General features: G+C 38.3%; 1 protein-coding gene across 3 annotated transcripts in view; it reads left to right on the top strand.

Annotated features, from left to right (window-relative positions):
• TNKS (tankyrase) overlaps nt 1-27,132 on the top strand; it is a 141,175-nt gene that overhangs the window by 90,746 nt on the left and 23,297 nt on the right. For all 3 annotated transcript variants that reach the window (XM_055794475.1, XM_027779937.2, XM_055794477.1), the window contains exons 6-15: nt 5,787-5,881; nt 8,666-8,732; nt 9,211-9,397; nt 11,315-11,436; nt 13,992-14,083; nt 14,193-14,271; nt 22,487-22,658; nt 24,629-24,708; nt 25,755-25,900; nt 26,882-27,047. In XM_055794475.1, coding sequence (XP_055650450.1) covers nt 5,787-5,881; nt 8,666-8,732; nt 9,211-9,397; nt 11,315-11,436; nt 13,992-14,083; nt 14,193-14,271; nt 22,487-22,658; nt 24,629-24,708; nt 25,755-25,900; nt 26,882-27,047 — 1,206 coding nt within the window. The remainder of the gene's footprint in view (nt 1-5,786; nt 5,882-8,665; nt 8,733-9,210; nt 9,398-11,314; nt 11,437-13,991; nt 14,084-14,192; nt 14,272-22,486; nt 22,659-24,628; nt 24,709-25,754; nt 25,901-26,881; nt 27,048-27,132) is intronic.

Genomic DNA, 27,132 nt, shown 5'->3' with positions numbered 1-27,132 from the left:
CTAGCACTACTGTGTATGTGGAATTAAGCTGGTTTTGTCTTTGCTGGTTTACAGCTTGAAACAGTAGATATTTTTTTTTCCTCCCTTAAAGAGATCATCTGATATACTAGAGCTCTGAATTAAGATGCTGTGTGACTTGCAGATTATAAATTGGTGAGCTTTTAGGTTAATTTTCCCTGTCATTAGTTAGAAAGCGCTATGAAATTTGTGACGTGATGTTTTTCTGAATTTTATTCTAATAAGTGTGTCCTGTTCAACAGTCCAGTTAAGTGTTCTGAAGTTGGAGCAGTTAAATTACCACTGGAAATGCAGTCAAGTGAGAAATGTCTTCCTTACATACCTTGTAATCCTTGTCCTTAGGAATTGTTTTTTGTGGTTTGGGTGTTTTTAGGTTTTGTTTTCTACATAAGAAAAGTAGTTTGAACTCTTCATCTCTGTGCTTATTTATCTCTAGGGTTTAAACTTGTTGCAGCTAGCTCATCTACAGTCAGCAGTCTGTCATAACTTGTTTTCCTGGAGGAGCCATCTGTAAGTTTGTCTCTAAAGCATAATTGTTGACCATGAAATTAAATAATTCAATGCTGCTGTAAAATGACCAAGGAAGCTGCATAATTTAGGTGGCTGAAGTTGACAAGCTATGTGGCTGATGAACAGAAGGACAGCCCCTTTCCTGCTCATGAAGAGCATCATGCTCTAGCTGAGGTTAGGAACCTTTATTTCTGTAGAGCCTAGTATGCAAGAGCATTGTGGCATGAATATAAAATAATTATTTTATTTGAAATATGTGTTTCTAGAAGGAATTTTTTTTGTAAGTGATGATACGTCTAGTCTTGGCACTGTACAAATAAACATCAGTGAGATTTTCCCAAGGATCTTACAACTGAGTCTAAGAATAAAGGTGTAAGATGGACACACTGCTTAAAATTACAATGCAACTTGGTATCTGAGCAGCAAAGGAAAAGCCAGATCATTTCCACGGGGGAAAAGTTCAGGAATGTCTCTTCCAGGCTGTTGGAACTTGTTTTCTTACCCCATTAATCAGAATAATAAAGTGATGACAGGAGGTATTCCACTTGCATCTGAAATGTCTTCTTGATGTGCGCTCACAATTGATGCAGTTCATTTTAGAGAAGTCTGTAAGAGAGCAGCATCAAGCAGACAGACTTGCAGTTGGAAGGAAAAATTCAGTCATAAATTCTAACCCAGTGAAGAGAGAGTTGTTTGCCTGCTTAGAGGGTTTTTTCCTTAGTATGCCAGATTCAAATACTTATCTTGCCAGGAATCAGGACATCTTTCAAAACAGTTTTATGCAAAACTGTGAAACAATGGTCCCTTCTGTGATTGGAAATCTCTCTGCTCTTCCCTTAATTCAGAGGAGATGAAACACTGTTTTGAAGGGAGCTTGTAAGACAAACTATAAAAGTTTGGTATTATTTTTATTGCTCCTGCTCTCTATAGGCAGTATGGTTTGATTAGAATAAAGGTTTTGTTTGACAAAAGTTAGATGAAAGTTTGCTGCATACCTGCAATTTCCAAATCTACCAAACCTGAAGATAATTGTAGACAAGATACAAAACTCTTGTATATTAAAGTCTACATGAAACTTCCCTTCCCCCCCCCCCCCCCTTTTTTTTTTTTTTTGTTTTTGACATCCTTTGTCAGCAGGGTATTGTAGGAGAGTTGACGATAAAATACAAGTGTCCTTAGATATTTAATAGCCTTTGGGAGGACAACTTGAGAATGAGAGAAACACATTGGTTAAGATTGTTAACAGATAGCATTATAGAGATATTTTGGTAGTAGAAAGCAAGAATAGGCAATATTAGTTCTTAAAACAGTTCCTGCAGCTGTTACTGGTCATGCAGATAATACTTAATATAAGATGCCACAGTTGAAAGTTGCCTGTAAAATGGGCAGTTCATGGTTTGAATCTGAAAATGCCGCTTTCTTCTGAGGCTGTGGCAGTGTTGCCGTGTAAGAGCTGCTGAAGACGCTTTAGCAAGGTAGGAAGGAAGGGCAACGGATGGTGCTTGGAGCTAGCACTCCCCTGTTGCCTGTGGACAATTTGTTAAAACGAATTTTCTGGTTTCAGTATAAGCAGCTCAGCAGCCTGCAGCTCTGGCAATTCCTTGGGGCAGCTTTTCTTCGATGCAGGTGAACAGGGAACAGCAAGTCCAAGGCGGCTGACCTTGAACAGAGATCATTAAATCAGCTGTTGGAAACAAAGCAGCGTGAAAATACCTAAGGCTCAATGAAAATAGTATCAAACTGCTGTATGTATGTTTTTAAATCTAAAAAATGCATTTCTCGTATTCCCTGGCAACACATTTTCAAAAAGGCTGCAGGCAAAAATTCTTGCTTTAGTATAAATTGTAGGTATACAGGTTGACAGTGATTGCCACCTTGTGTACAGTGATCTTCCTTGAAATGCATCGTACCTGCTTTGCCGCAGTTACAGCTGCCATAAAACTTTAAAATAATGTAAGCATCTCACATGAGGGTCTACTTTGCTTAAGAAAAGTGGAGTTGCACTGTTTTTAATTACACTAGCAAGTGAGGCAGTGTGATTGGATTGGTAACTGTGAATGTGAGTCTTGGAAGGTAAGTGCCCTCTAGGGATTCTGCTTAGTAAGTCTCTTGCTGGTTATTGCAAGACATGGGAGGAGGGGTTAATTGATAGCTCATTTAAATGTCTTTTCTTAATATTAAAGTGATTAGTTTGATATACCTTGCAGGTGCAGTCTGTAATACTGCTGTTTGTGATAGCTAGTTTCTACTTTTTTAGTGCTATATAAACAGCGTGTTAATCTTAAACGTTAGTCTCTTTACTGCCATCATTCAGTTGATTTTTTTTTTTTTTTTGAGGGCTAATAATACCATATAGTGAATGTTTCATGTAGCACAACGTTATCTTTTAGGTACTTAGTTTCTGTAATTAGCATGATCGTTTGTAATGCCAGATTAGTATTTTTAACTATCAAGTCTGTAACATTAATGAATGTTCTTTCTCATGAGAAAAAGCATTCGCGAATCCTTAAAAAAAATCATTGAGGCAGGGCCCTCCTGCTTCCTCCTTCCTGAAGCATATGTAAGCGCAGTATTTCTAAGGATCTTCTAGCCAAAGTAAAGAGCAGCTGGTGCTAGCTTGTGGGCTCTGATACACCAGCCTGGGTACCGTACCGGGGGAGCAGCCCTTGGAGATCACTGCTGCTGCATGCCCTGGCTGTGTGTTCAGTTCTCTTTGCCCCTCAGTCAAGTGGCCTCTCTGCGTGTCTGACTGCCTGTGTCTCCAGCACTGTCATCCTCCAGGTGACATGGTTCAGTGGCAGAGTTGAAGCATGCAGGCTGTCAGGGATCTCAGCCCTATTTCCAGGAATGCAACAGTCAGCTGCTTCTTGGAGATGCACGTGCAGCACAGCACACAGCTTCGAAGCTGCTGTGGATCAGAAAGCAAGTATGGCAAACATCAGGCACCTGGCTGCAGCTAAATAACTAATTCCTCGTGTGCTGGGGGAAGATGGGGTGTTCTGTGGTCGTTCATGAGACCGTGGTGTCTGTGTGGCCTTGCTTGGGGAGAAGAAAGTAGCTCATCTTTCGAAACGGTGGGGATATAAGTTGTGTGAAGATTTGGGATGACGCTGTTTTGCTTCACTTACGTCATTTGTCTTGCAACGATAAGCTTGAAATGTTTTGGATTCTTTCTCTAATGAAGTTATTTGGCATATGTAAGTCTCATAATCCTAGAAACACGAAATACACAGTCCCAGCTTAAGTCATAAGAGTTCTTTTAATTTTAAGCTGTGAACAAGACTTCAGGGTTGAGGTATCTTTATTGAGAACATCCCTATTAAAGCTTAATGTGAGTGAAACATAATCTTGGAAGTTTGCAGTCATTGTTTTAGAAGTAGCATGCAGACAAGAATGGATGTAGTTTGAGTAAGGTTAAAGGATCCTGCAGGGGTTCAAAGATTTAGTGTTTGCTCAAATTTCTTTTGGAGTTTAGACCTTTCAATAGACTGACTTTTCCACAGTTAATTTCAAATTGCTTTCAGGTTTTCTGAGTTTATTAATTCAGTTGATAAAACTGAATTTAGTAACCAAATGAAAGCAATTGTCAGAATAAACAGTACTGAAGTATTCTGCTAATGTTAATAGCAGCAGCATCTTTATCCATGTTTTCATTAGAGTTTACGCAGAAGCCAGCTATTTTATAATAGGGGCAGATACAAAAAGAATATAATACCTTCTAGATCAGTACAAATTAGTAATTCAGTAGTAGAAGCCTTTCTGAAACAGAGTAGATCTTAATGATTTGAATGGCCAAACACTTAAAAAAATGTGACCCATTTTGTTGGCAGTGGCACTTTGTACTTTGCAGGCCCTTTAGGGATCTTCAGGTTAGGAATGTTGGAGGTCCATATCTTGACTATAGATAATTCCAAAGCGGGGTCTTAGACAAACTTGAATAACTGCTTCCCTAAAACTGAGTTACCCAGATGTCTGTCTTAGAGATGCCCTGTGCTGTCATTTCTGACAGTACAAGCTGTGTTCTCTCTGTGGTACGTAGGACTCTTGGTGTAGATGTCAAAGTAGTTACCCTTTCTGGAGCACAGCAGCAAAGTGTTGAAACTGTGGTAAAATATAATACAGGCTACTCCAAGTTATGATCATACTAAATATGTATTCCTGGAAATCTGTACCATTTATGGAAATATGGCATCTGCTGCTGTTCACCACAGATGAGACCATTTGTCTAGATTTTTTTGTTTTAAATCTTGATAATAGTGAAATCTCATCTCACCTGTAATACCATATAATAATGTTTTAATGCTGACTGTGAATTTGTACTTGGCTTAATGCTGTGAGACATGTAAGTCTTCCCATGTGTTTATGTATGAGGTTTTACTGTAATAAAATCGTGTTGTTTGGTCGCATGCCACAAAATAAATTGCACCAAAGATCACTTTAAAATCCTCTGCTTCTCAGCCTTGGGAAGGAGGAAACAGCATCACTTATGCCTGTAAGAAATCAGTTCCTTTGGACTGAGACAGAACACAACATTTGTTTCATAATAGAAAGTTTTTAAAATAAACTTTGAGGGGAATTACTGTTGTAAACTTCACCTTTCAGTTAAAATTCATACAAGGTAGCTTTGGAAAATGGTGGAGGTGTTAGTTGTTACGCAGCAAGGTGCGTTACTGCTAGAGATGTGAATTTTGCAGGGAACTACAAATAGCATAGTTTGTTCCATATCTCTTACGAGACTACAGCAGAGAACACATATAGTTATTTTTTTGGTGTGGAGTTGAAGACAAGTATACCTGCTACGGGATAAATGCATTCTTTCTTGTTCTGCGGTCGCCTCTTGTGCACTTGTTGCAACAAGTGTACAGGCAAGCAGTTTTGTAACCTGAGTATACAGCCTGAACTGCATAAATTTGCTCATGAATTTTAAAAAGCATCTAATGTTTTAAAATTAATTATAGCATTGAAAAAAACCAGTCAACAAAAAAAACCTCAAACAAAATGAAGTTGGGCTGTTATTTTTTAGACGATAAGCTTGTTATTGCCTTAGGAGAAACCTGGATTCTTCCCCACCTTAAGGAACATTTATTTGGTTTGACAACAGGAAGGGCATACATGTGCTATGTATTTGTTAATTTGGCTAATTACAGAAGGGAAGATCCAGTGCATAAGAGAAACAAAGAGTTCTTAAACAGCAGAAAGTGCAGGACTTAAAATTTATGTGATGCCCATTCTTCATCTTGTTTTGTTTTACTTTGCAGTCCACTCCTTTACACCTAGCAGCAGGCTACAACAGAGTTCGAATAGTCCAACTTCTGCTTCAGCATGGTGCAGACGTGCACGCAAAGGACAAAGGGTATGTAAAATGAATTATTTATTATCTGTCTGCAGCAGTGGTTTTGTATTAATCAAGATGAAGAATTATTTCTGTTTCATGATGCAGCATAATCTCAAGTAGTTGGCTGAGAATGTAACATTTGCTTCCAAAATCTTGAGTGTGGTTTGTCATAAATAAACTTTTGTTAGAGCCTCAGTAACAGATTAGCTGTGATTGTGCTTGTTTGAAGTCTTCTATTACACCTTTAAAAATTTTTTTCTGAACCTGTTCTTTACTTCCATGCACAAACTACTCTGTGAAATTAGGGACTGATAGCATTATTTTAGGGAAGACGATGGGGAGAAGATATGTGGGCTTAGTGCAAAAATGTGCATTGAAAAATGTATCTATAGTCTCTCTTGTCGCAATATATATGGATGTAATTCCAATATCACTCATGTGCTCACAACTATTGGTCCTCGGAGATCTATCTTGATTGATGCTGCCAGCAAATACCGAGATATAGTAGAAGCTGAACTACCGTTTTTGCAATAAGGAGGGTAGTTACATAAGGTACCAACAAAAAGTGCGCAGCAGTCAGAAATGTGGAATGGTACATGTTGTACGTTGTTCTTAGCCATATGTTTCTGAATCTAAAGTGATGATTCTTGTAGTAGTCTGATAGGAAGGCTTAGTCCTAACGTAGTAGAAATTGGTCCCCTGGTTAAAGGCTTGCATTCTGTATTCAAAGTGCATCGAGGTAAGATACTAATGTGTGTGTTCTGTCTCCATCAGCAAACTTGAGGCACCTGCTGTGTCTTCATTTTCTGCTAAGTCCAGCCTAGTGTTAAAAGAAAAAAAAATTCCAAAACCAGTTCCAAGCATACTTAAACTCTTGAAGATTGACTTAATTATAGTACTATTGTCTATACATTTCACCGTAATGACTTTTTTTGATGAGAATTGTGAAATGTATGATGACAAATTGTGCAAGTCCAAAAAAACCTACTGTAGAGTTGCATGCAATACTTGTTCAGGTAGATCCAGCATTGTTAAGCAAATTTTAGGTGTTTCACACCTTTCCAAAATTTCAGTATCGCTTGGTAGTAAATTCCAGTGTAGATGCTTTAAGGAGGTTTGAATGATCTACTTGGAAAGTATGAAAAGTGTGAAAAGTAATGAAGTTAAACTTGAGCAGGGAAGAGGGAGGGGAAGGAAAGAAAAGTGATGCTCTTACATTGTATTACATTTAAAAACAACCCAAACATACTCAGAAATGTCTGACATCCCAGTAAGCTCCCACTTCATTTAGCGTCATCACACATTTACAGTGTGGTGGGTTTTTTCCTTGCTGTTTCTTATTTATACATAATTTATAAGTAAATAGGCTATAAAATAAATGTAATTTATCAGTTATGGGGCTAAATTAGGTTGTATTGATTTTATAGATCTGTTAGGTTCTCTTCAATGAGATCACTTCAGAGACAGTCCTGAGGAACTGTGCTGCATCTTCAAAATGATCATCACTTCTAGTTCCTCCCAAAGAAAACCACAGCCAAGGAAGCAGCTTTTTCCACCGGTCCTTTCTTTGCCTTACTACTGTTGTGTACAAAGTCACAACCTGCTGGAAAGGAGAAGGGGAGGGTATGCTGCAGAAGTGGCCAGGTGGATTGCTTTGGTGACTCTTTGCTGATAAGACCTTGAAGAAAGGCCTCAGTCCTCTTAGATGACCAGCATTTGGGGAGAGGGCAAGGTTTTTTGAGTGCTCTGTGGACTGAATGCTGTCTCTGCCACACACATACACCCATCATTTATAATTCAGAAAAGTAACAAGGAAAATAACAGTTTGAAAAATTTCCCCAAAACAAATTTCCCTTTCCTGTGACAAGTGCAATGCTGCTTCTGAGAACATCTACCTTAAAATTAAGTTTACCCTGTTGTGTAGTACAACAACATTTGTTGTCCTAATGCTCTTTGAGTTGATTTTGCAATTCTGGGAATCATCCCATGAATTTTTCATAAATGGTAAAGGGTTAATTATTGTTTTCATTGTATTATGCATCCTGATTTGTTGAGCCATAACTAGCCTGTCTTGCTTGGCTTGAATTAAACTAATTTTGTCCTCTGTAATAATTGTCCTCTTTGCATCTCCTTTTCAATGCATGGCTTTTGCTTATGACTAGATACCTGTTACTTACTGGGCTAGTGTCATTTTTAAGTATGGTCTCCAGAAATATAGCTGTACAAAAATTACAGGTACTCTCTTCAAAGTATCTTGCATGCTTAAATAGGTTCTACTCTAAAAAAATAGAGTAAACCCAGGTCATTCCACAGTCTGGAGCAGCAATTTCAGTCTGCTTTCTATGGATATTTGTATATCTTCATAATATACCCAGGCGTTACAGTAGTGTTATCTGGGGAGTTTTGCCTTTCACATAGTATTTTAAATAAACAAGAGTTCATATTTAGGCAGAAACAGAACACTGACTTCTCTTGAGCAAATTGAATGTGGAATGGGACTTCCCCCCCCGCCCAGCTTCAAGACAGATAATTTCAAAGCCAATTAATGCTAATCTTAATGGCAGATTAAACACATTTGGCCTGTTAGGACAAAATAAGTTTTAATGCTACTCTTAAGTAACATGTTTGGGAAGGTTAGATTTTTCCATTAGTTTGTGAATGTTAATTTTAAAATATTTGAATATTTTAAAGTTATTTTAGATATAATTTGATCTTTGTTCATCTCTCGGTAGAGAGAAAATTGTTCCTTCTCCTTTAAAAATGCTAGTTAAATAAATTTTTCATTTGCCTTCTTTCATACAGTGGTCTTGTGCCTCTTCATAATGCATGTTCGTATGGACACTATGAGGTTACAGAGCTGTTGCTTAAGGTAAGCAGAAGGATAGAAAGTAATTCCTGTAGATTTAGATACGTTAGGTGTTTAGATATGTTAGGTATAAACTCTGTTTATGCCAGAGTTGAAAAGGATGATTATTTTTTTTTTTTCCTGTAGTAACAGGTTTCAGACATTCTGTCTGTCATTTCAGAAGCCTGCAACTTTAAGTCTTTTTGTGGTATAGTATATGTGGGTTTTATCCCCCACCTAATTTCTTTGGGCAGATAGTAGCATTTCACTTGTTTGAATTTTTCTGTGGAAAATCTGTTCTACTGAAAAAGTAGCTCATACAGAATTATTTTTTTTGAGGATTCAACAGTATTTTTGTGTATACAGGTGTTTTTGTAATTAATTTTGTGTGTATTTGTATATGAAAGAATGAAACCAATTTTTATAATGAAATGAAAGTTTTAACGCTTTTAATTGTTGAAGATGATTTCTTATTAATATAAGGCTTTCTTTGCTGTGCTAGCATGGCGCCTGTGTGAATGCTATGGACCTCTGGCAATTTACCCCCTTGCACGAGGCTGCTTCCAAGAACCGTGTAGAGGTTTGCTCCCTCCTGCTGAGTCACGGTGCAGATCCCACGTTAGTCAACTGTCACGGCAAGAGTGCTGTCGATATGGCTCCGACGCCTGAGCTGAGGGAGAGACTGACCTGTGAGTGTTTTCAGGCTGGAAACAGTTGGTGGTGGGTGTAAAGGGTGCCTACTTCGTAAGCCGATGCAAAGCAGCAGAGTCACTGCAGCTCTGCCTCTCACTTGGAAGTACACAGATACCTCTAATACACTGTCTGTGGTATTGCCTGGGTTTCTGACATGTAAAATGTTTAAGGCACTGCTAAATCAGTGACCGGGGAGAGGGGTGGGGTTTATGTTTGAAGTCCAGTTAAGTCACGTAGGAGCCTCTATACTGAGGCTCTGTATCGCACTTGGGGTAGCTTCAGTGTGCAAACTTGGAGATGGAAATTCCAGCACCTTCTTTTGTAGTCTTTGCAGTCCTTATGCTGTTTAGAAAACAATGTTTCAGCTCTAATTTGAATTTTTTCCTTTATCCTCTTCTGGAGTTTTGTTTTCTCATTGTTATAAACTGTGAAAGATACTTAAATGAGACAAGTATGAAAACAAAGCGTTATGAAGTTACAGAAAACTCCTTGAGAACTAGGTTCTGGTAGCAGAAGCCCCCTGATGCGGTAAGAATGTAATCCTGCACTACTCAATCACAGCTGGCCGGGTTGTTACTGTCACTATTCTTTACATGTGAAGGTGGTGAGATCATATACAGCATAAAAATTTGCTCTAGGAGAAAAGAGGGGCGCATTAGTATCTTTTAGTTACTTCACTATTCTGGGCTGACTTTGGAGATGCTTCTGGCTTTGAGGCAGGTTAATTTACCACTTGTTTAAATTAGCAAGCAAAAAATAAAATCTATTTAAACTTTGGTTTACTTCTGTATTTATAGTTCCTGGAGAGGAGTGGGGAAAGATTCATGTCCATTACTATCCACTGACATGTGTACACAAATGTGAGCATTATGGCAAATTTTAACAGTACTTTGATGGGACATTCTGTATTTGCATACCCAAAATAACAAATTTAGTATATTCTCTTGAGTTCTTTGGTTTTATACCTTAGGAATAATACATTTATTTGTTATTTCAAGATTTATTTGTGATTACAAATTGTGCTTTGAGTAATGCTTTGTTTACAAAGAAATTTTAAATCTATTTAAAATCAAAACTTAAGTTGTTATTTATTTTTATTTCTAAATCAAAAAAATGCACCAGATTAAAACAAGAGTGGGAGAAGAAAGCTCCTCTTAACAAGCTCAGCATTTCAAACTTGCTTATGAAAGAAAAATTTACTGAGTTTGAGTTTCTTTTCTGGTTTCCAGGCTCACACATCGTTCTTGCTAACCTACCTTCCATTTGTACATTTTAAGAGAAACACTTTTAGTCCTTTTCAAATTCAAAAGGATTTAAAACTAAAACTAGTTTGCTGAACTGAACAAAATGTGACATTGAAAAAAACAAAATTACCTCTCCGCACTTGACAAGATATAGCTGCTATCAAAACCTCTTTCATCTTTGTTGCAGACCAGCTTCAGATACTTAGCCAGTTAGCTTTTAAGACTGATAGTTTAATATTTTATCTTTAAATTATAAATTGTATATATAAATTATATTTATTCAGGCTTTACCTTGAATTATTTGTCATTGTAAATGCAATAAGGTTCTTGAAGAGCAACTGTAATGCTTTTTTCTGAAGAGCATGTAATAGCATTTTGCTCACTTAAACACATACCTAGCTAATTTAGAGGTCACATAGGCTTTTAATGTCAGGTGGGTGGAGGATAAGATGCAGAAAAGCTATAAAAATTTTACACAGTGAGTCACTTCCCCTCTCTTTTATTCATTTCAGTAAACCATGTTTCATGTTCTGTGTCCCAGGTCAGCTACTTACTGAAGACATACAGAAATACTCTTATTTCCTCTTAATTGAGTATAGCTACCTTTCTGCAATAACATTTATAAATGTGATGTTGCTGAATATTAAATGCATCTTTTTCCTCTAACAGATGAATTCAAAGGACACTCTTTACTGCAAGCAGCCAGAGAGGCAGACCTAGCCAAAGTGAAAAAGACACTTGCTTTGGAGATCATTAATTTTAAGCAGCCACAGTCACATGAGACTGCACTGGTGAGATTATACAGCCAATCCATTTGTTTTATGATAAATGTGGTGTAGTGCTAGTTGAGAGTTTTATTTCTACGCTATGAAAATACATTAATCATCTGAGACTGAGGATTTGCCATCAAACACTTTGTATATTAAATCACCATTGTAGAAAAAACACTGTAATTTTTAAATAAATTTGTTTGTTCTTCCTGGTAGATTACAGAAATCCTCCAGCCGCTCCTCACATGTTTATTTTGCACTTCTCCTTTGCTTATTTCCCATCACCCTCTTTTTTTTGTTTGGTTTTTTTCTCCTTCCCTGTTGGTCAGTTGCAGTTTTTTCTGAGGTTAAATTCTATTTTAGTGGCCCACTTCTTCCTTCATGTTTTATGTGGGCAAGCTTGGATTGCAAATTTTCTTCATAGGGTATGTAAAACTGTGGTGAAAATAGATGCTAGGTGTATATCACAGGGTCTTACAGAATTGGAATTGTACTGACAATGCCACGTTAGCTATGGAAACAGGGGTCTTTGAGACTTTCTTGGCAGTTTCCTGCTCTTCGTTGTTTGAAGAAATAGTGAAGGCCAAGAACACAGCCGGTATCCAGATGCAGTGAAGAAAGATTTTGAAGTTGAGAGGGAGTGATGGTATTATTAAAACCATTATAGTTATGATACTTTATTCCAATGGAACATTTTCTTCACAGTAGTAGGTCTGAGCTGCAGGCGTACAACTGCATCTTTAGTGTTATAAACAGTGTGAATGTGATCAGAACATCGTGTGAAGTACCGAGCATACATATGCTCTGTTCTCTCCATGGAGGACTCTGCATCCTAGCCTGAACTTCAAAGCAAGACAGAGAAGAGATACTTTGAGACTGAACATGAAGACAATATGAAATTTGGAATGATGTTACCCTTGTCTTCCTGAGTTTATCAGCTGCTGATATGTGGCATCTCTTCAGCTGTGTAATGATCATTTGGTAGTCCTGTGGCGCTCTTTGTAGAGCGAGCAGGCAGAGAGGAGCAGAGACAGATAGAAGAAATGGGGTATTTTAGCTCTATTGAAGTGTTTTGTTCACTGTTCAGACTGTGATTTCTCAGGTTTTGCCTCTTGTACTTGAGATTTCCAAGTGGCAGGACTTAGCTTCCAGGATCAGATGGGGTTATGTACCCTCTAACTGAGCTATTCCTGTCCTAAGCATGGCATCTGTCACCATGGCGCACTGGGGTCTGTGCCCTGTTGCCTCACCGGGTCTATGTCTCAGTGTTACTCAGAGGTTTGGCAATATTTTGGTATTTGTGTTGCTAGTGCTGGTTTATCATATTGGCAGGAAATACAGATAGGCTATTATCTGCAAAGCCTCAAAAATGCTGCCACTCTTCGGAGCAAAATTGATCTTAATGTTTATTTACAAAGCTTCCCTTTGCAAAACTTTGACATGGTCTGCTAACAGCAGTGCGGAAGCTTGAGTGGCAGTTACTTCGTAGTGAAGGCTGAAACTGAGCAAAAGATGTTTTTCAGTACTGTTGTTACTGGCATTCTTTTTGGGGCCTATCTCATTGTAAAGGCTACTACTGTTTTGCTAATGGAAAGTTTTGAGAAGTCTGATCCAGGCAACTGTCTGGTTCTTACGTGTTACTGGTTTAAAACATGGGTAAACATTATAAACTTCAGAAGTATTTCTTCTTTCTGGTAGTCTGCCATCTTGAGACATTGAAACTTGAGACAAGCATTTCTGGACGGACTGTCAAGCCTGATGTTCAGCTTATCTGGAACTGTGCTTGTAATTTCAGGCCACAGGGGTGCATTGGTAGATCCACTGTTGAGAAAACGCCAAATTGAGTCTAGGCTCTGCAGAGGATCAATGAAAAAAGAGGGGGGAAACAAGTGCTCACTTCTAGGTGCCAAATCCACAGACAAACCAGCAGGCAGACCCCAACCACATTCAGGAAAATACTAGCAAAGGGCTGTATGGTGTTCCCACACAGGCAGGCTTGAGCTTTGAAAAGCCCTGTGCGAAAGATGTATCTTTCTCATAGCGTGGAAAAGAAGATACTCTCAGAGAACTTTACAGCCCATTTGCTTCCTACTTAATTGGTAGTTGGGTGTATAATACAATTGCCATGAGGTTAAAAAGTTCAGTACATGTTGAAATAAAAGAAACTAAGCAACGTTCAAAAGTCATATTAATCTGACAACCACAGCAGGATCCTAATGTACCCCTTTGGAGTCCCTCTGTAGAAAGGTTGTTTCAAACCCTTTGTCTTTACCTCCTTGCGTTGTCTGCTGGTTTTATCCTGACAGCTGATAGTTAATGTGGCTGGGAACGTACTGCTTTTTGTGTGATGAATAGCCTTAAAATCAAAATTGTTTTTATGAGTAGAATAATTTATCATTGATCACTAGTTTGTATTTTGTTCAATATGTTATATGTTTTGGCAGAAATATGATGGATTCTGTTAGTAAGTTTTGGAGCCTGATGTTTAGCAGAGTAATCAAGAGATGAAGTCATGGATCTTAAAGCTCTCTATCATCTATGTAGTTGAAATATAATTTATATTTACTTTTTTGCAGCACTGTGCTGTGGCTGCTGTGCATCCCAAGCGGAAGCAAGTTACGGAACTACTGCTCAGGAAGGGAGCAAATGTTAATGAGAAAAACAAAGAGTAGGTTTCTGAAATTTTTGTGTTTTCCAAAGGACTCTGTCCTACTTGGAATATAAAACTAATATCTTCCTTATAAACTAATGTCTTCCTTTCTCCCCCCCTCCCCCAGTTTCATGACACCTTTGCATGTTGCAGCTGAAAAAGCTCATAACGATGTCATGGAAGTTCTGCATAAACATGGAGCAAAGGTAAATATACTTACATATCTTTTATTTAAGGCAGAGGCAAGAAGAAGGGTTATATTGGTTAAATACAGTGTTAATTTTTATGATAGTGGTTGCTTTTTTTTTTCTGTACGTCTTGTGCTTCTCAGGTTAACCTTAAATGTGTTTATCTTAAACCAGTACAGGATGTTCAGGAATCCCATTTGAAAATCAGGTCTTCTCTCCAGACAACCGAATACAGGCTTTAGGAGTCCAGCTTACTCTTTTGTAATGAATCTTGCTATAATTTCTAACAGCTGTGGTCATCTAGGTGCCTCTTGATGCTTTATCTTGTTGATTTTAAAATATCCAATGCCTGAGTTTGCTGACACCAAGTTTAGTAGTCTTAATGCTGGGCATCCCTTAGCCCTTGTTTGCTGCTTATTTTCTTTGCCAGATTGTTTTGTCATGCCCTTTAGCCACTGATATATGCTAACCAAAGTGATTTGTGAGCCTACGGTGAAGCTTGCTTAGAAGCACATGGTTCAGCAAGTTATTAGTTAGAGGCAGAGGATAGTATAGCTTTGTTTAGGAAGTGGTTTAAGCATCTTTCAGAAGTATTTCAGGATGGTCATCTTTCTCTGCGTTTTACTTGACATTCATAGTTATTATATACTTAGCTACTTAATTTTCTCAGAAACATTCCTGATGGGAATTTTCTTTGCATTGGTTAAAATATAAATGATCTCTTTATTTTTGCTTTTAAGGGGGCTTACGTTGTTCTCTTTGGATCTTCATCTTTATTCAGGTAGCTAGAAATGAAGAAATATACCTGTAATAACAATCTACAGTGTCGCTCTTGATGTGCTAGGAGGTGCGAACAATGTAATTGTATGCATAGTTAATACTAAGTCATCTTCATTTCAAACAGTGAATTGTAATTTATAAGCCTGTATGAGAGCTCGTTGCCAGATTTCAGTGTCTGATTCACTTCCATGGTACCTTAATGGCATCATAAAATAGCTTAACAATGATACCATGACAGAGTTTATTGCACTAGTGAATCCTGATGCAGTGATGACACACCAAGATTTTCTTGGGGGAAGGGAAAGCAGGGCCAGAGGTCTCAGTTATAGGCATTAAAACCACTATTATTTTCTGACATTCACTCTTAGTAGTGTACCTATGCACTGAAAGTGGGGAAAAAAAATTATTTTGCCATAAGAATAGATACTTCATGGCTTTATGGATCTGAGTTTGCACAGGAATTCAGTACTGATGGTCTTTGGGTAGGCACCAAACTGGACGTGCTGGAGTTCCAGGTGTATTGATACCCAAGTACTACCTGCTTTGAAATACAAAGAGTTTCTGTGTGCTGAGGGTGTCTGGAAAGCTTGCTGCTATACTGTAGGTATTTAAGTTAATGCTCCCTTGAAAATCTAGCTCTGTGTAGCCAGGTTAGGAGTAAGCTCAAAGCTGTCATCCTTACTGGAATGGCCCAATTTTATAGTTTGTGTCAGTAGCACATTCTGATGATAGCTTGTGGTTCTTCTATATCCTGAAGCAGGGGTTCCTAAATCATGATCTGAGTCACTTGTGGACTGAGTGATGGTTATGAGTGGCCCACAGTTATCTACAGAATGATTGAGTGGTGTATTTGGTTGTTTTTTCTACTGACAGTATGCAAATAGAGGTACATGGTAATCGTTAAAACTCATTTTTTGTTCGTATCCTGGTGTATGCATGCTATGTTATTCTGAGGATAGTCGTTCACATTTGTGATCTAGCAAAGCGCTTAAGTTGCATGGCAGGAGACCACTCGTAGTTAAAATTAAGCACGTATTTCCATACCGCAATGGATCAGGTTCTTCTTTATCAGTATCCAAAGTTCCTTAGCTGTAAAACAGTGAGTAATGCAATCATGGTTCTTCAAGAGAGATAGGTCATTAAGGCTTATGAAGCACTTTGAAGTTCCCAGATGGGATATGCTCTAGAGTATTAATTAGTTAACTAGGTATAGTTAATCACTCTGTCTTGCTTGTGTATTATCATTTGACCTCTTGCTCATGCTTTGACTGTAGGCATTTAGTTCATCAGACACTCAACATTGCCATTTCTTTGTTTTGGATTATCAGGACATGGCAGCTTTAATTGCTGAAGCATGATACAGGTTTTTCACACACATACACGCCCATTTGTTGTTTTTCTAGAAGCTTTTTCTTCCTGTTTACTCTTTGTGTGTTTTGAATTTTAGTTACTTCATATGACGTAGTCAGATGTACTAAGCTCTTTGATCCTGACTAGTCGTATTTTACAAGAGAGAGTTTTCCTGAACTGGTGAATCTAGTTCTCCCTGCAATAGCAGCCTCTCAGTTGAATATCCATTTGTTCTTCGATCAGCACTCTCCTGCAATTTAAACACCTCTTTTCCATTTTGATGCTTCCTTTGCTGAGGTATTTGCAGTGAAAAGATTCTTCTTAGCCTTTGTTTTGGTAGGCTAAAAGCCTCAAACACTTAATCTTCCCCATAAGGGAACATTGCCATTTCCTAATCAATCCTTATAACCCTTCACTTTACTAGCACCAGAGGAAATCTTGGAGCTCAGGCAATGACAGCAGAATTAATTCCCCCACCAACGTACACGATGGCACTTCCATATCTCTAATGTAAATTCTGGACTAAAGTATACTGGGATTGTGTCTGCCTTTTTAATAAACAGGACACAGTAGTACTCAGACCCTTTCTGTAGTCTTGTAGTACACACAGAATCTTGATTTTTTTCTTGCTCATGCCCTTCAACACAGTTCTCCTGTGCCAACATCATAATGAAAATATATTAAAACAAAATTATCCCACAGCTGATCCCTGAGCAGCCCTCCTTCTTTCAATACGTTCAGTTCTTCAACTAATCTCTATTTTTCCATATAAAATACATAAAAATATCCTGTGTAGTCCCATATCAAATGCTTACTGAAGTGTGGATGGATGACACCGACCATATTTTCTTTACTTTGCAACCATGTCTTCTGTCAAAGGGAAGGTACTCTATAAGTCAGCTTTAATCTACCTTCTGGAAACCACTACTGATTATAAGGAGAGTAACAATTTGAAAAAGATGAGTAACTGGGGCTTCAAAGAAAGTGGAACTTTATTCTTCTGAAATACAGTGCCGAAAGGCAGACAGCTGATCCACAAAAATAATAATAATAATAATCCAGTAACGGATTTAGGAGACAAAGCCATGTAAAGTTTTGTAGATGTAAAATCATTTGTGATAGTTTTAGTAGCAGAGAGGAAAGTGCTGTTTTCACGAGGAGCAGCCGTGATCTGTGTCAGACAACAAAAGTGAGGTAACATGAAGTACCTAGGTTTGAGTAGGCTTTGCTTGGTTTGCGAAATGGCCTGAAGCATGCCTTAGGGAATTTGCTTGGCATGAACAAAAAGTGGCTTGTGGTCTTGGAGCTGGATTTAATTATCCTTAATTTTATCACTGTGTAAATGTATGTTATATTATAATAAACAGTGAAGGACCGCTTGAATAACCTGTGCTTGATTAAAATTTACTTAACAGAAATATATCTAAGACAATTAGCATTGGCATGAGTTAAGCCATATACAGAAATTGTTTATTTTGGTGTGCTTTGCTGGCCCTTCCTGACAACACAGACTAGATTTGTAATTTAAACTGTGAAGTAGTCCTTGGTGCCTATCACTTGCACGTCAGCATGTTCTGTCTAAGCAATACTCCATGGTTAGCGAAGATATTTTCATTAGCTTGTTACCTGAGTTTGCAGTTGAGTGTCAGCTATACATCTAAAGTACAGGTGAGAAACCTTTGGGTTTCTTAAAATTTTCTTCAAGACTGTTGATCATAAATATCTCTGGGTTTAAATGCCATACCCAGTTTTTACTTATTTGTCTGAACTGCAGCGTGAAACAGCATTTTCATGCCACTGCTTATTTGATGTTGAATATCCTCAAAGTATCTTAGGAGAAATAAAAGTGGAGCATCTTTTAAAGAATCCTCAAACTTAAACTTTTTTTTTTTATTAGACCCATGAGCAAATCTTCAAATACCACTGTTGTATCTTTGAAAATGGTCAAAATCCTTTGTTTAAGAAGAAAATAATTTGAAGGTGGTGAACTACTGGAAAAGTGGCTTTCATCCTGTTCTGTTGTATTGCTGGATAGTTGGATACCTCTTATAACTAGCTCCTTGTCTGAATTTACAGATACATGGGAAATTTAATATGTTCAGAAAGACAATCTGCTTTCTAGCAGTGCAGAAGGGAAGGATTAAAGTCTTTTCTGAACTGGAATGACTGTTGGAATGACAGACCTGCAAGCATGCAACTTCACTGGTATCTTGGGCAAGTGTAGAGATGTCGTGAATGCTGTTGAACTGTGTTAAGTTTCTAAAGCATACTGTTGAAGCTGTTCTTCTGCAAGGGAAAATGAGCCTTTCTAAGGTCATGTTAGACAGATAGTGTCCCTATTGACGATGGGAGCAGAAATGTCTTTGTTCTGCTCTGCTAAAAGGATCTTGCTTTATGATCTTTGCATAATACAATTATTTCTGAGTAGCATGTTGCCAGCCTTTTGTGATCATGGATTTGAAAATAATCACCATTTCTCCAGGTCCACACTACAGACTCAAATGGTTGTGAATAACCTTCTTGTGTGATGCATTTGCTTCCAACATTCCAGGTAGATATATGATTTTCTCAGGAAAGAATAAGCATTGAAAAATGAAATATCCTTTCAGAAATGCAGCAGGTTCTGGACCGTGGTGGTGGGCAACACGAAGAACTGTATGATCTGTTGCAATTGCGTGGTTCAACTTTTCTCACTGCTTAGACAACCAAACGTAGTGACATTAATCTTAAGCTTCTATGCAAAGGGACAACTGTGGAACATATGGCTGGATCATGTAGGAGCTTTCAGAGTGAAACTAGACCTATTTTCTGTTTGGTTTTTTTTTCTTCTGACAGAGCTTGAAGTTGCCACCAGCACCTCTTCGCTCCTATCATGTTTATTGTTAGTGATGCACAAAGTCATACGACCTACTGCAAGTTGCCTTGAGAATAAATGCAGCAGGAGAGCAGTTAGAACACTTGCATTGCAGGGAAGGATATGATGCTGGAACTGCTGGCAGAGTATGAGTTTCATGTGTGTGTTTTAGAATGTACCTCTTTTAGAACAAAAATCAAAGTGCTTGGAAGCTATTGCATTTTGTGCTGCTGTAGTATCAAGGAGTAGGAGGATATTTAAGGGCATTTGATAGTAACAGAAAGCTGCTATGCTTAGGAAATCTTGCAAAAAAAGTTTCTTTAACAGGTCCCAGCTGTTGACCTGCCACAAGTGACTGGCAGCCAAAGGAGTATTGCGGTAGATGTGGGCTGCTCCAAGACAGCGTGAGTGCAGGGAGGAAAAATCTTTTCAGTGTCTGATGGTACATGACGATTTCTGTTTCTCTACAGCATCTATCCAGGATAGGAAAAAGGAAAGAACAGAAAGAAATCTTTATTGGGAAATACTGTATAGGATGATATCGTTTCGTGAAAAACCTTAAAAATACTTTTCAATTGATAACTGCATTCTGCTTTTAGGTTGCGGTTTGAGCAGTAGAGTGACTGCTTTCATACTAAAAGGTGAAGAAGCCAGAGCCAGTGTGCTGTGGAATAAAATTAAAAAAAAAAAAAAAAGCCATCAAATCTGTCATTTTAAACTCCTTGCAGAAAACTTGGCTGTAAAGTAATTCAGAGCTGCAGCCTTCTAGTTTCAGACCCCTTATAAAGGGGACCAATTGAATATTTATCTTTTTTTTTTTTTTTTTTTTTTTTTTTTGTTAGTGCAGCTAGGAACAATCTGCATTCTCACCACACCAATAAGGCAGCACACCTTGGATGTTCTACATTTTGTCAGACAGAGTTTAAACTTTAGCTTTGAATTTGAAAGGGCATGTGTTTTTAGACCTAGTATTGAGCAGTGGTTAACCCAGGCATATGTCTTACCAGGTTCTGATTTTTGAGAGTTTAACCTCAGTTTGTATTTCAGTTTGTCGTGCTCAAATTGATTTTCATTTGGAAATAAATCCTGTGGCTTTCAGCCTTAGTGCAGTACGTTCTTGGGCTGGTTTTAGACAAGTGCTGCTTGATTGGTGAGAGCAGATTTGCCTCAAAGTGAACATATTCCCTGTGAAATTGCCCTGCAAAACCTATTTCTGCTTCTGAGAAGAGGAGCAGCCGTATTTGGTGCCTATATCCCTCTGTCAGTTACAGCCTCTCCCAGAAGTAAGCAGGCAGTTCTTCAAATGGCTGGCATTCTTCTGCCACAAGTATTGATTGTTGGCACAGATAATGATTCGGAGGTGAAAGGAGACCTGCATAAGACATATGAGATGATGGATCTGATGACACTGACAGTGTTCTTTCCAAATGAATATTAACATTTTTTCCAGGTACATAGTCAGTATGGAATTGTGAATGCCTCCCTGCTGTTCTTCAATAGTTTGTTCAGTACTGGCCTGTTTAACACAGGAATTCAGTGTTACAGAAGACATTAGTTATGATTCTCTTTCTTGGGCAAACAGAATCTTATCAGCTACTTCCAGAATCCATAAGTCTCATTTCGTTCTGCCTATACCATCACTAAACCTGTATAGCCTCAGACTTCTGCTTTTCTCTGTGTCCTTATCAGTGGTGAAAGGTATCTGGTGTCCTGAAACAGATTAGGATCGTCATCTGAACAAAATGATGGATTTGGGACGTTCACCATCTAGTTAATATTTATGATAGCAGAAAGTGGTTTTTTTAAAACAAAACTTCTAGGGAAATCCCGTTGGAGTGGCATGAGCCTGAGTACGGTTAGAAGAAAGCAGAACTGTTCTCCTTTACATCTTCCTGCAAGAGAGGTTTGTAATCTGAGAAATTCCTGCTTTATCAGTCTGTAGGATTGTTCAGGGATATAGAAAAAATTTAGGCATTATCAAATCATGCTGCACTTATTTATGTGGTGGTTCTTTGTTCTTTCCTGTGGCTTGATGTTTTGTTGCATTGCAGCTATTTTACTTAATTATTTTTCACCCTATCTAGTAGTAGGTATTTTCTACATAGTTACCCTAATTAAATTTCATTTAGTTACAGCGTATGTGTCTTACCCAAAAAGTTTTTTCAGTAGTTTTCATGGAAAGGTAGTAGGATTTGCAGGCTGCATTTCAGGTGGGAAATAACAAGCAAAACCTTTGTTCACTGCCACCACAAAGATTATGAGAAGGTAAAAGGGTGGGTTTTTACAGTAACAGCGTCTGTTACGCATGCAGTTCACAGCCTGCAATCTGTAGGCTTGGAAACAGATAACAGGTTCTGAGTTGCTTGCAGAGAATATTGAGCAGTTCTGTATTTCATAAAGCAGTAAAAAAAAAGCTGTTGGATATTTGCATATAAATTTGTCATGAATCGCTGCTAGGTACGGAGTATCTTATTGAAAGGTTATTTTCATGAAGGTTTTTTCTTTTTAAAGCTCTCTATTATTCTCTTCTGTTCTCTGATAGTGAACCTGTGGAGATGCTTCTAGTTATTTAGATACTCTGTTCGATCCTGACAGACAGATGGGTTTCCATTATATCATACTCTTTGAAAGCAAACTCCATTTTGCCTGTTTATACAGTCTTGTATTGAGTAGAATTATATCCAGTTATACTTAACATTTCTGTAAGAGTACAAAAAATGAGGAGAAAATTGACTGTTTGTATCCAACACCCCCGCCCCCCCCAAACTCCAAATCTGACATCTTTGTTTTGCTTTAATTCTTGGTAGTAAGTAAAATTGAGTTAATTCCCTTTCCGAGGATGACAGATGGTAATTTACTTAAAGCTGGAAGATTTTAGAACTGTTTGGTTAATTATTTACCTCTTTCTGCTCTTCTGTGAGAGTTTTGCTTTTCTTGCCACAAGGTTGATCTTTGTCAAAAGTTTGATCGCTATTTTATGTATGGTTTGGGGGATCCTGTGTTGTCTCTTAGGCATGCAAGCAAATAACCTACATTGTTAAAAGACAGGAAAGTGTCTGCAGTAAATTGTCTTTACGTTGGAATGTTGACCAGTTTTGTCATTTAGTTTTGTTTAGTTGCAATGCAGAGGGATTAATAGATGAATTTGTATGCTGGAAAATTCTTGTTATTGCTCTTATTAAGAGCACTGACACGTGCAGGCTTTTAATTATAATAATGCTTTATTTTATATTGCTGCTGATTTTGCAGATGAATGCACTGGACACACTTGGTCAAACAGCTTTGCACAGGGCTGCATTAGCAGGTCACTTGCAGACCTGCCGGCTCTTGCTGAATTATGGCTCTGATCCCTCCATCATCTCTTTACAAGGCTTCACAGCAGCACAGATGGGAAATGAAGCAGTGCAACAGATTCTAAGTGGTGGGTAAAAATAAAGGTTTGTGCATTTGAACTTCAGCTTCTCCCTTTACAGTTGTAGATCTTCTTTTTCAGTGCAAGAGGCTCAGAGTAGTTTTCTCACCCCTCTCTACCTCCATCATGTGTGCACATCTGCAGTGTGATGCTTTTCAGGGTAAAAAAAAAAAACAACCTACAAAAAAACCCCACAGCAAAGCAAAACAAATCCCTGCTCAATTCAATGACTTTGTGCAAATCGTGAAGAAAATAAACATCTTGTGGATTTAGAGCATGCTGCTGCACAGGGAGATTGTAGGAGGATGGATGTGGGAAGCTGGGGGTTTTTGATAACAAGTCTCAAGGCAACTGGATTATTGCTGAACATGTGAGAAACCTTTTTCCTCTCATGAGCTACCCTGTTTGGTACTCCATACTTCAGCAGTCACAAGCAGAGCGTTATTGGCAGAAAAATACTGATAACTGCTAAACTGTTTGAACTTTTACTTCAAATATCTTGCTCCTCCAGCAAAGATTTTATTGTGAAAATGCTCTGAATACTGTTGATAAGTTTGTTTATATCTTGCATTAAAAAGATGAATAGATGTTTGAAGAGGATGCCACTGTTTTTCATGTATGTGCTTGAGGGTTCGCATATCCTCATGTTACATTTGAATTTTTGCGAGTAGGGAGAATTGCATCAATAGCTACTACAGAGCAAGTAATGCATCTTTCAGTGGGATCTGCATGTAGTCAAAGAAAGGCAGATACCCAAACAGATGAGAAGGCCTGTGATAGCTTGAAGCTCCATTTCCTTCAGCGTTTTCAACAATGATGCCTTAAAACAGGTGAAAAAAAGGAGAGAGGCATTTTACAGCAGTGCAAGGAAGGACTGTTTTGAAGTGTACCCACTTTTTGATAAATTTGCATGCCCATCTAGAATGAGTTTAGCCTGCTGTAACACTCTGACTTTCTTAACAGCATTCTTACAGAGGATTGCAACTCCCGAGTTCCTCTTGCCCCATTTGTTTTGCACTAGGCAGTCATTTCCGTCCGAACTCAGGACAGCTGATCAGGCAACATGCTGCCAAAACATCTGTTCCATAAATCCTTGAACTTGAGAGGAGTGGCTTCTACAAGAGAAAGTAGTTTGTATGAACAAAGAAGTGATCAAGACTGCCTTTTCAGGTCCCTTTTGAGCAAGACTGAAGAGCTGTAGGGACAACTAATCCACTGCTTCTTTCCAGCCACTACTACTACTTCCCTCGGAGCATGCTTGCTTTCTCACAGCCATGTTTCTGATGAGAAGCGTGGTTAAAAAGAAAAGTTTTGAGGCCAAAACTTGTCATTCTTAATTTAAAGAGGAAAAATGGTGTCTCTCTAAAGATCTCCTTTTAATCACTATGTCATCTTTCGGATTCTATTTTTAACCACCCCATGTCTGCAACTAGGGACAGTTGCTATGAAATGCAGTACACAGCTGGAGCATCATAAAGCAGGCAGTCACCATGTGGTCAGGGCCGTCTTAAAAATCCCATCCCCTTGTCACTGCTTAGTAGTATGAGACACATCCCAAGTGCAGAGTGCGAAGGCTGTTAATTCACTGCAGAATTGGGCACATTTAACCCTGGCTGTGCACTGGCACCTCATACAGTTTGATGAAATTGTTGAGAAAAGTGCTTTTAATCTTCAGCAAAACTTTGATTTTGTCCCAGGGTGCATGTAGGTTTCTTAAAATGTAATTTTTACCGTACAGTAGGATTAACAAAGCAGTGAAATTCCATTTGGCAGAATAATGTCAGCTCTAGAGTCTAAATCTGGCTGGTGCACACTGAAACTAAGGCTCTTCATTCAGCGGTTCAGGCAATATGAACTTGAACATCACAACTCCAGCTGTGTTTTCACAAATGACAACACACACAGATTTGGAAAATACGCTGGACACAAGTTAATATAATAATACTAAGTAATCCTAAACCATCTTTTTCCTTGTTTAGAAAGTACACCTGTGCGCACATCCGATGTGGATTACCGGTTGTTAGAAGCATCCAAAGCTGGAGACTTGGAAACTGTGAAGGTAGGTTTGAGCAATTCATGTTAACTTTCCATTTTGCCTTGCTGTGCAAGGCTTGTGGAAGCCTTTGCTACAAGACTTGTGGAAGTGGTGCCCAGTGGATGGTAAATCATAAGAAATGGGAAGGCAAATCTCTTTCTTCTTTTTTTTTTTTTTTTCTTTTTTTCTCCTTCTTCTTTCTAGAAGCTAGTGCATTAAGATGTGCTGAGGTGTTTCGCTTGAGTTTTTGGCTGTTTGTTCTCCCAGTCCTTCACATAGCCATGTCTTCAGTGGACACAGATGCAGCCATAATTCTTTGAAGCAGATGCTGTGATCCTCAGAGTAACGGTTTAGTAGAAACAAGCTTCAGGTGCATGAGTCAATCAGAAGGCATGCAAACAAAACTGTTAACAGGTAGCATATGTCACATTTTAAGCCATCCTTAATCTGAAGGTGAAGGGTCAGGCCATGGAATCCCAGCATCATGGGAAGGTTTGATCTTGTCTTTCAGGCTTGGTCTGTAGGCAAAATAGCCGAGAGGTAGACCATTCTGCGTGCATTCTCACCTTGAACTCCAACATCATACCTATTCATATTCAAACAGCAGCAGTTTTGGGCACCAGTAGCTCCTTTGACTGCCAAGCTCAATATTTCTAGATTTCTGAAGGCAACATAAGCTGGAAATGGTAATGTCTGGAGAAAGTTACGTGGCTTTGAACCTGGTGCTTGATGATAGAGAGGCTCACCCTTTCTAATACATTAGGAATGTCTTCGTACTGCTTCCATCATTTAAATTGTTAGTTATAGAAGTACTTTCAGCCATAAATTCAGAGCAGCTGTTTTTTTAACTTTGCCTAAGAGGAAGATGATTTCCCGAAACCTAACTTCATTTGTATATAATAGTAAATGGATCAAGTTTTGTGCTGGGATGTTTGGAGGTGGTATTTTGGGGCTTTTCTTTTGTGTTGCTGTTGTTGTGGTTGTGTTTGGTTTGGGGTGGGTGTGTCTGTGTGTGTGTTACTTGGTTTAGTTCCATGCTAGAATTTTGGTTTCTTCTTTTGTTTTTGCAGCAACTTTGCAGCCCTCAGAATGTGAATTGTAGAGATTTGGAAGGCCGTCATTCAACACCACTGCACTTTGCTGCAGGATATAACCGTGTATCAGTGGTGGAGTATCTGTTGCACCATGGGGCAGATGTGCATGCTAAAGATAAAGGGTACGTTTCATTCCATGATACACTCTGATGTTTTCCATTAGTGTGAGACTTCTACCCCCCTCTGTTCATTACGTTTCAGATTTCAGTAGCCATTATGTTTTTTCTCTTGAAAACTTTTCTCTTTTCCTTCTTTTTGTTCTGCATTGTTCCTGACATCACTGTAGGGAGATTATAGGCCATTAAAGCATACTTAGCTTTCTGGCAAAGCCGTTGTCAAGTATGTATCTGGCACTGTAATACATGATCTTTCTTTTCCTCCTCCTCTTGCCCATTTTGGAGACTTTGTGCTTAAAAGCAGCCTTTAAGATCTAAAATTAGTTTTGAATTGCATGGGGTAAAATACCAGGGTTATCTCTGGTCATTTTTCTAAGTTTGTTAATTATTAAGTTAGTTATTTATTCAGTGAAATGGTACAAACTAGTTACAGGTTTTTCATTATTTGCAAAGCAGTCATGCAGGATAGCATGATTATCTTTGATCCTTCACTCCAATATATTGGTTTAGGGTGGGAGATAATTCATTTTCAATGCTAAAACATTTCTGATACTGAATTTTCAGGCTCCCCCTGAGAGAAATGTTTGGGTATCCTTCGGTATCTATCAGGTGTGCAGTGCTTACTAATAACTGTACTTCAAACCCATTGTCTAGTATTACACCTTTTCTGAAATGTACACTCAAATATGCAAAGTCAGACCGTCAGTGATTTTTACAATTTAGTTTTTGGCTACTGCTAACAGCATTGAAGTTACTTGCTTTTGGAAGTAGTACCATTGGTGCTTGCTAAGCATTTAAAAGTCTCCTGGATGTGAACTGAAGTTTTCATTGATGTTTTAATAGCAGGGAAATAAAGCCGTGAAAATTGGAAAGGCTGAAAGATACCAATAATGTCTGGTGAAAGTGGGAGTTTTATCTACTGGAACTTTGTATGATTGCATATTGGATTTTATTTTCTGTAGCTATTAATACTTTCTCTTTGATTAGTGGCTTAGTACCCCTGCACAATGCTTGTTCTTACGGACACTACGAAGTAGCTGAACTCTTAGTGAGGCACGGTGCTTCTGTCAACGTGGCAGACCTGTGGAAATTCACTCCTCTACATGAAGCAGCAGCAAAAGGAAAATACGAAATCTGCAAGCTGCTTTTAAAAGTATGTGCTGGAGTTCAGATGTGTCTTTACATGTGTATATGTTTGGTTTTGCTGAAGATTAATTAATGCAAAGTTAATTGCATTC

The sequence above is a fragment of the Falco peregrinus genome, chromosome 2 (assembly GCF_023634155.1).
Source record: "Falco peregrinus isolate bFalPer1 chromosome 2, bFalPer1.pri, whole genome shotgun sequence".
In the NCBI taxonomy this organism is placed as follows: Eukaryota; Metazoa; Chordata; class Aves; order Falconiformes; family Falconidae; genus Falco; species Falco peregrinus.
This window is presented reverse-complemented; position numbering and strand designations above follow the sequence as displayed.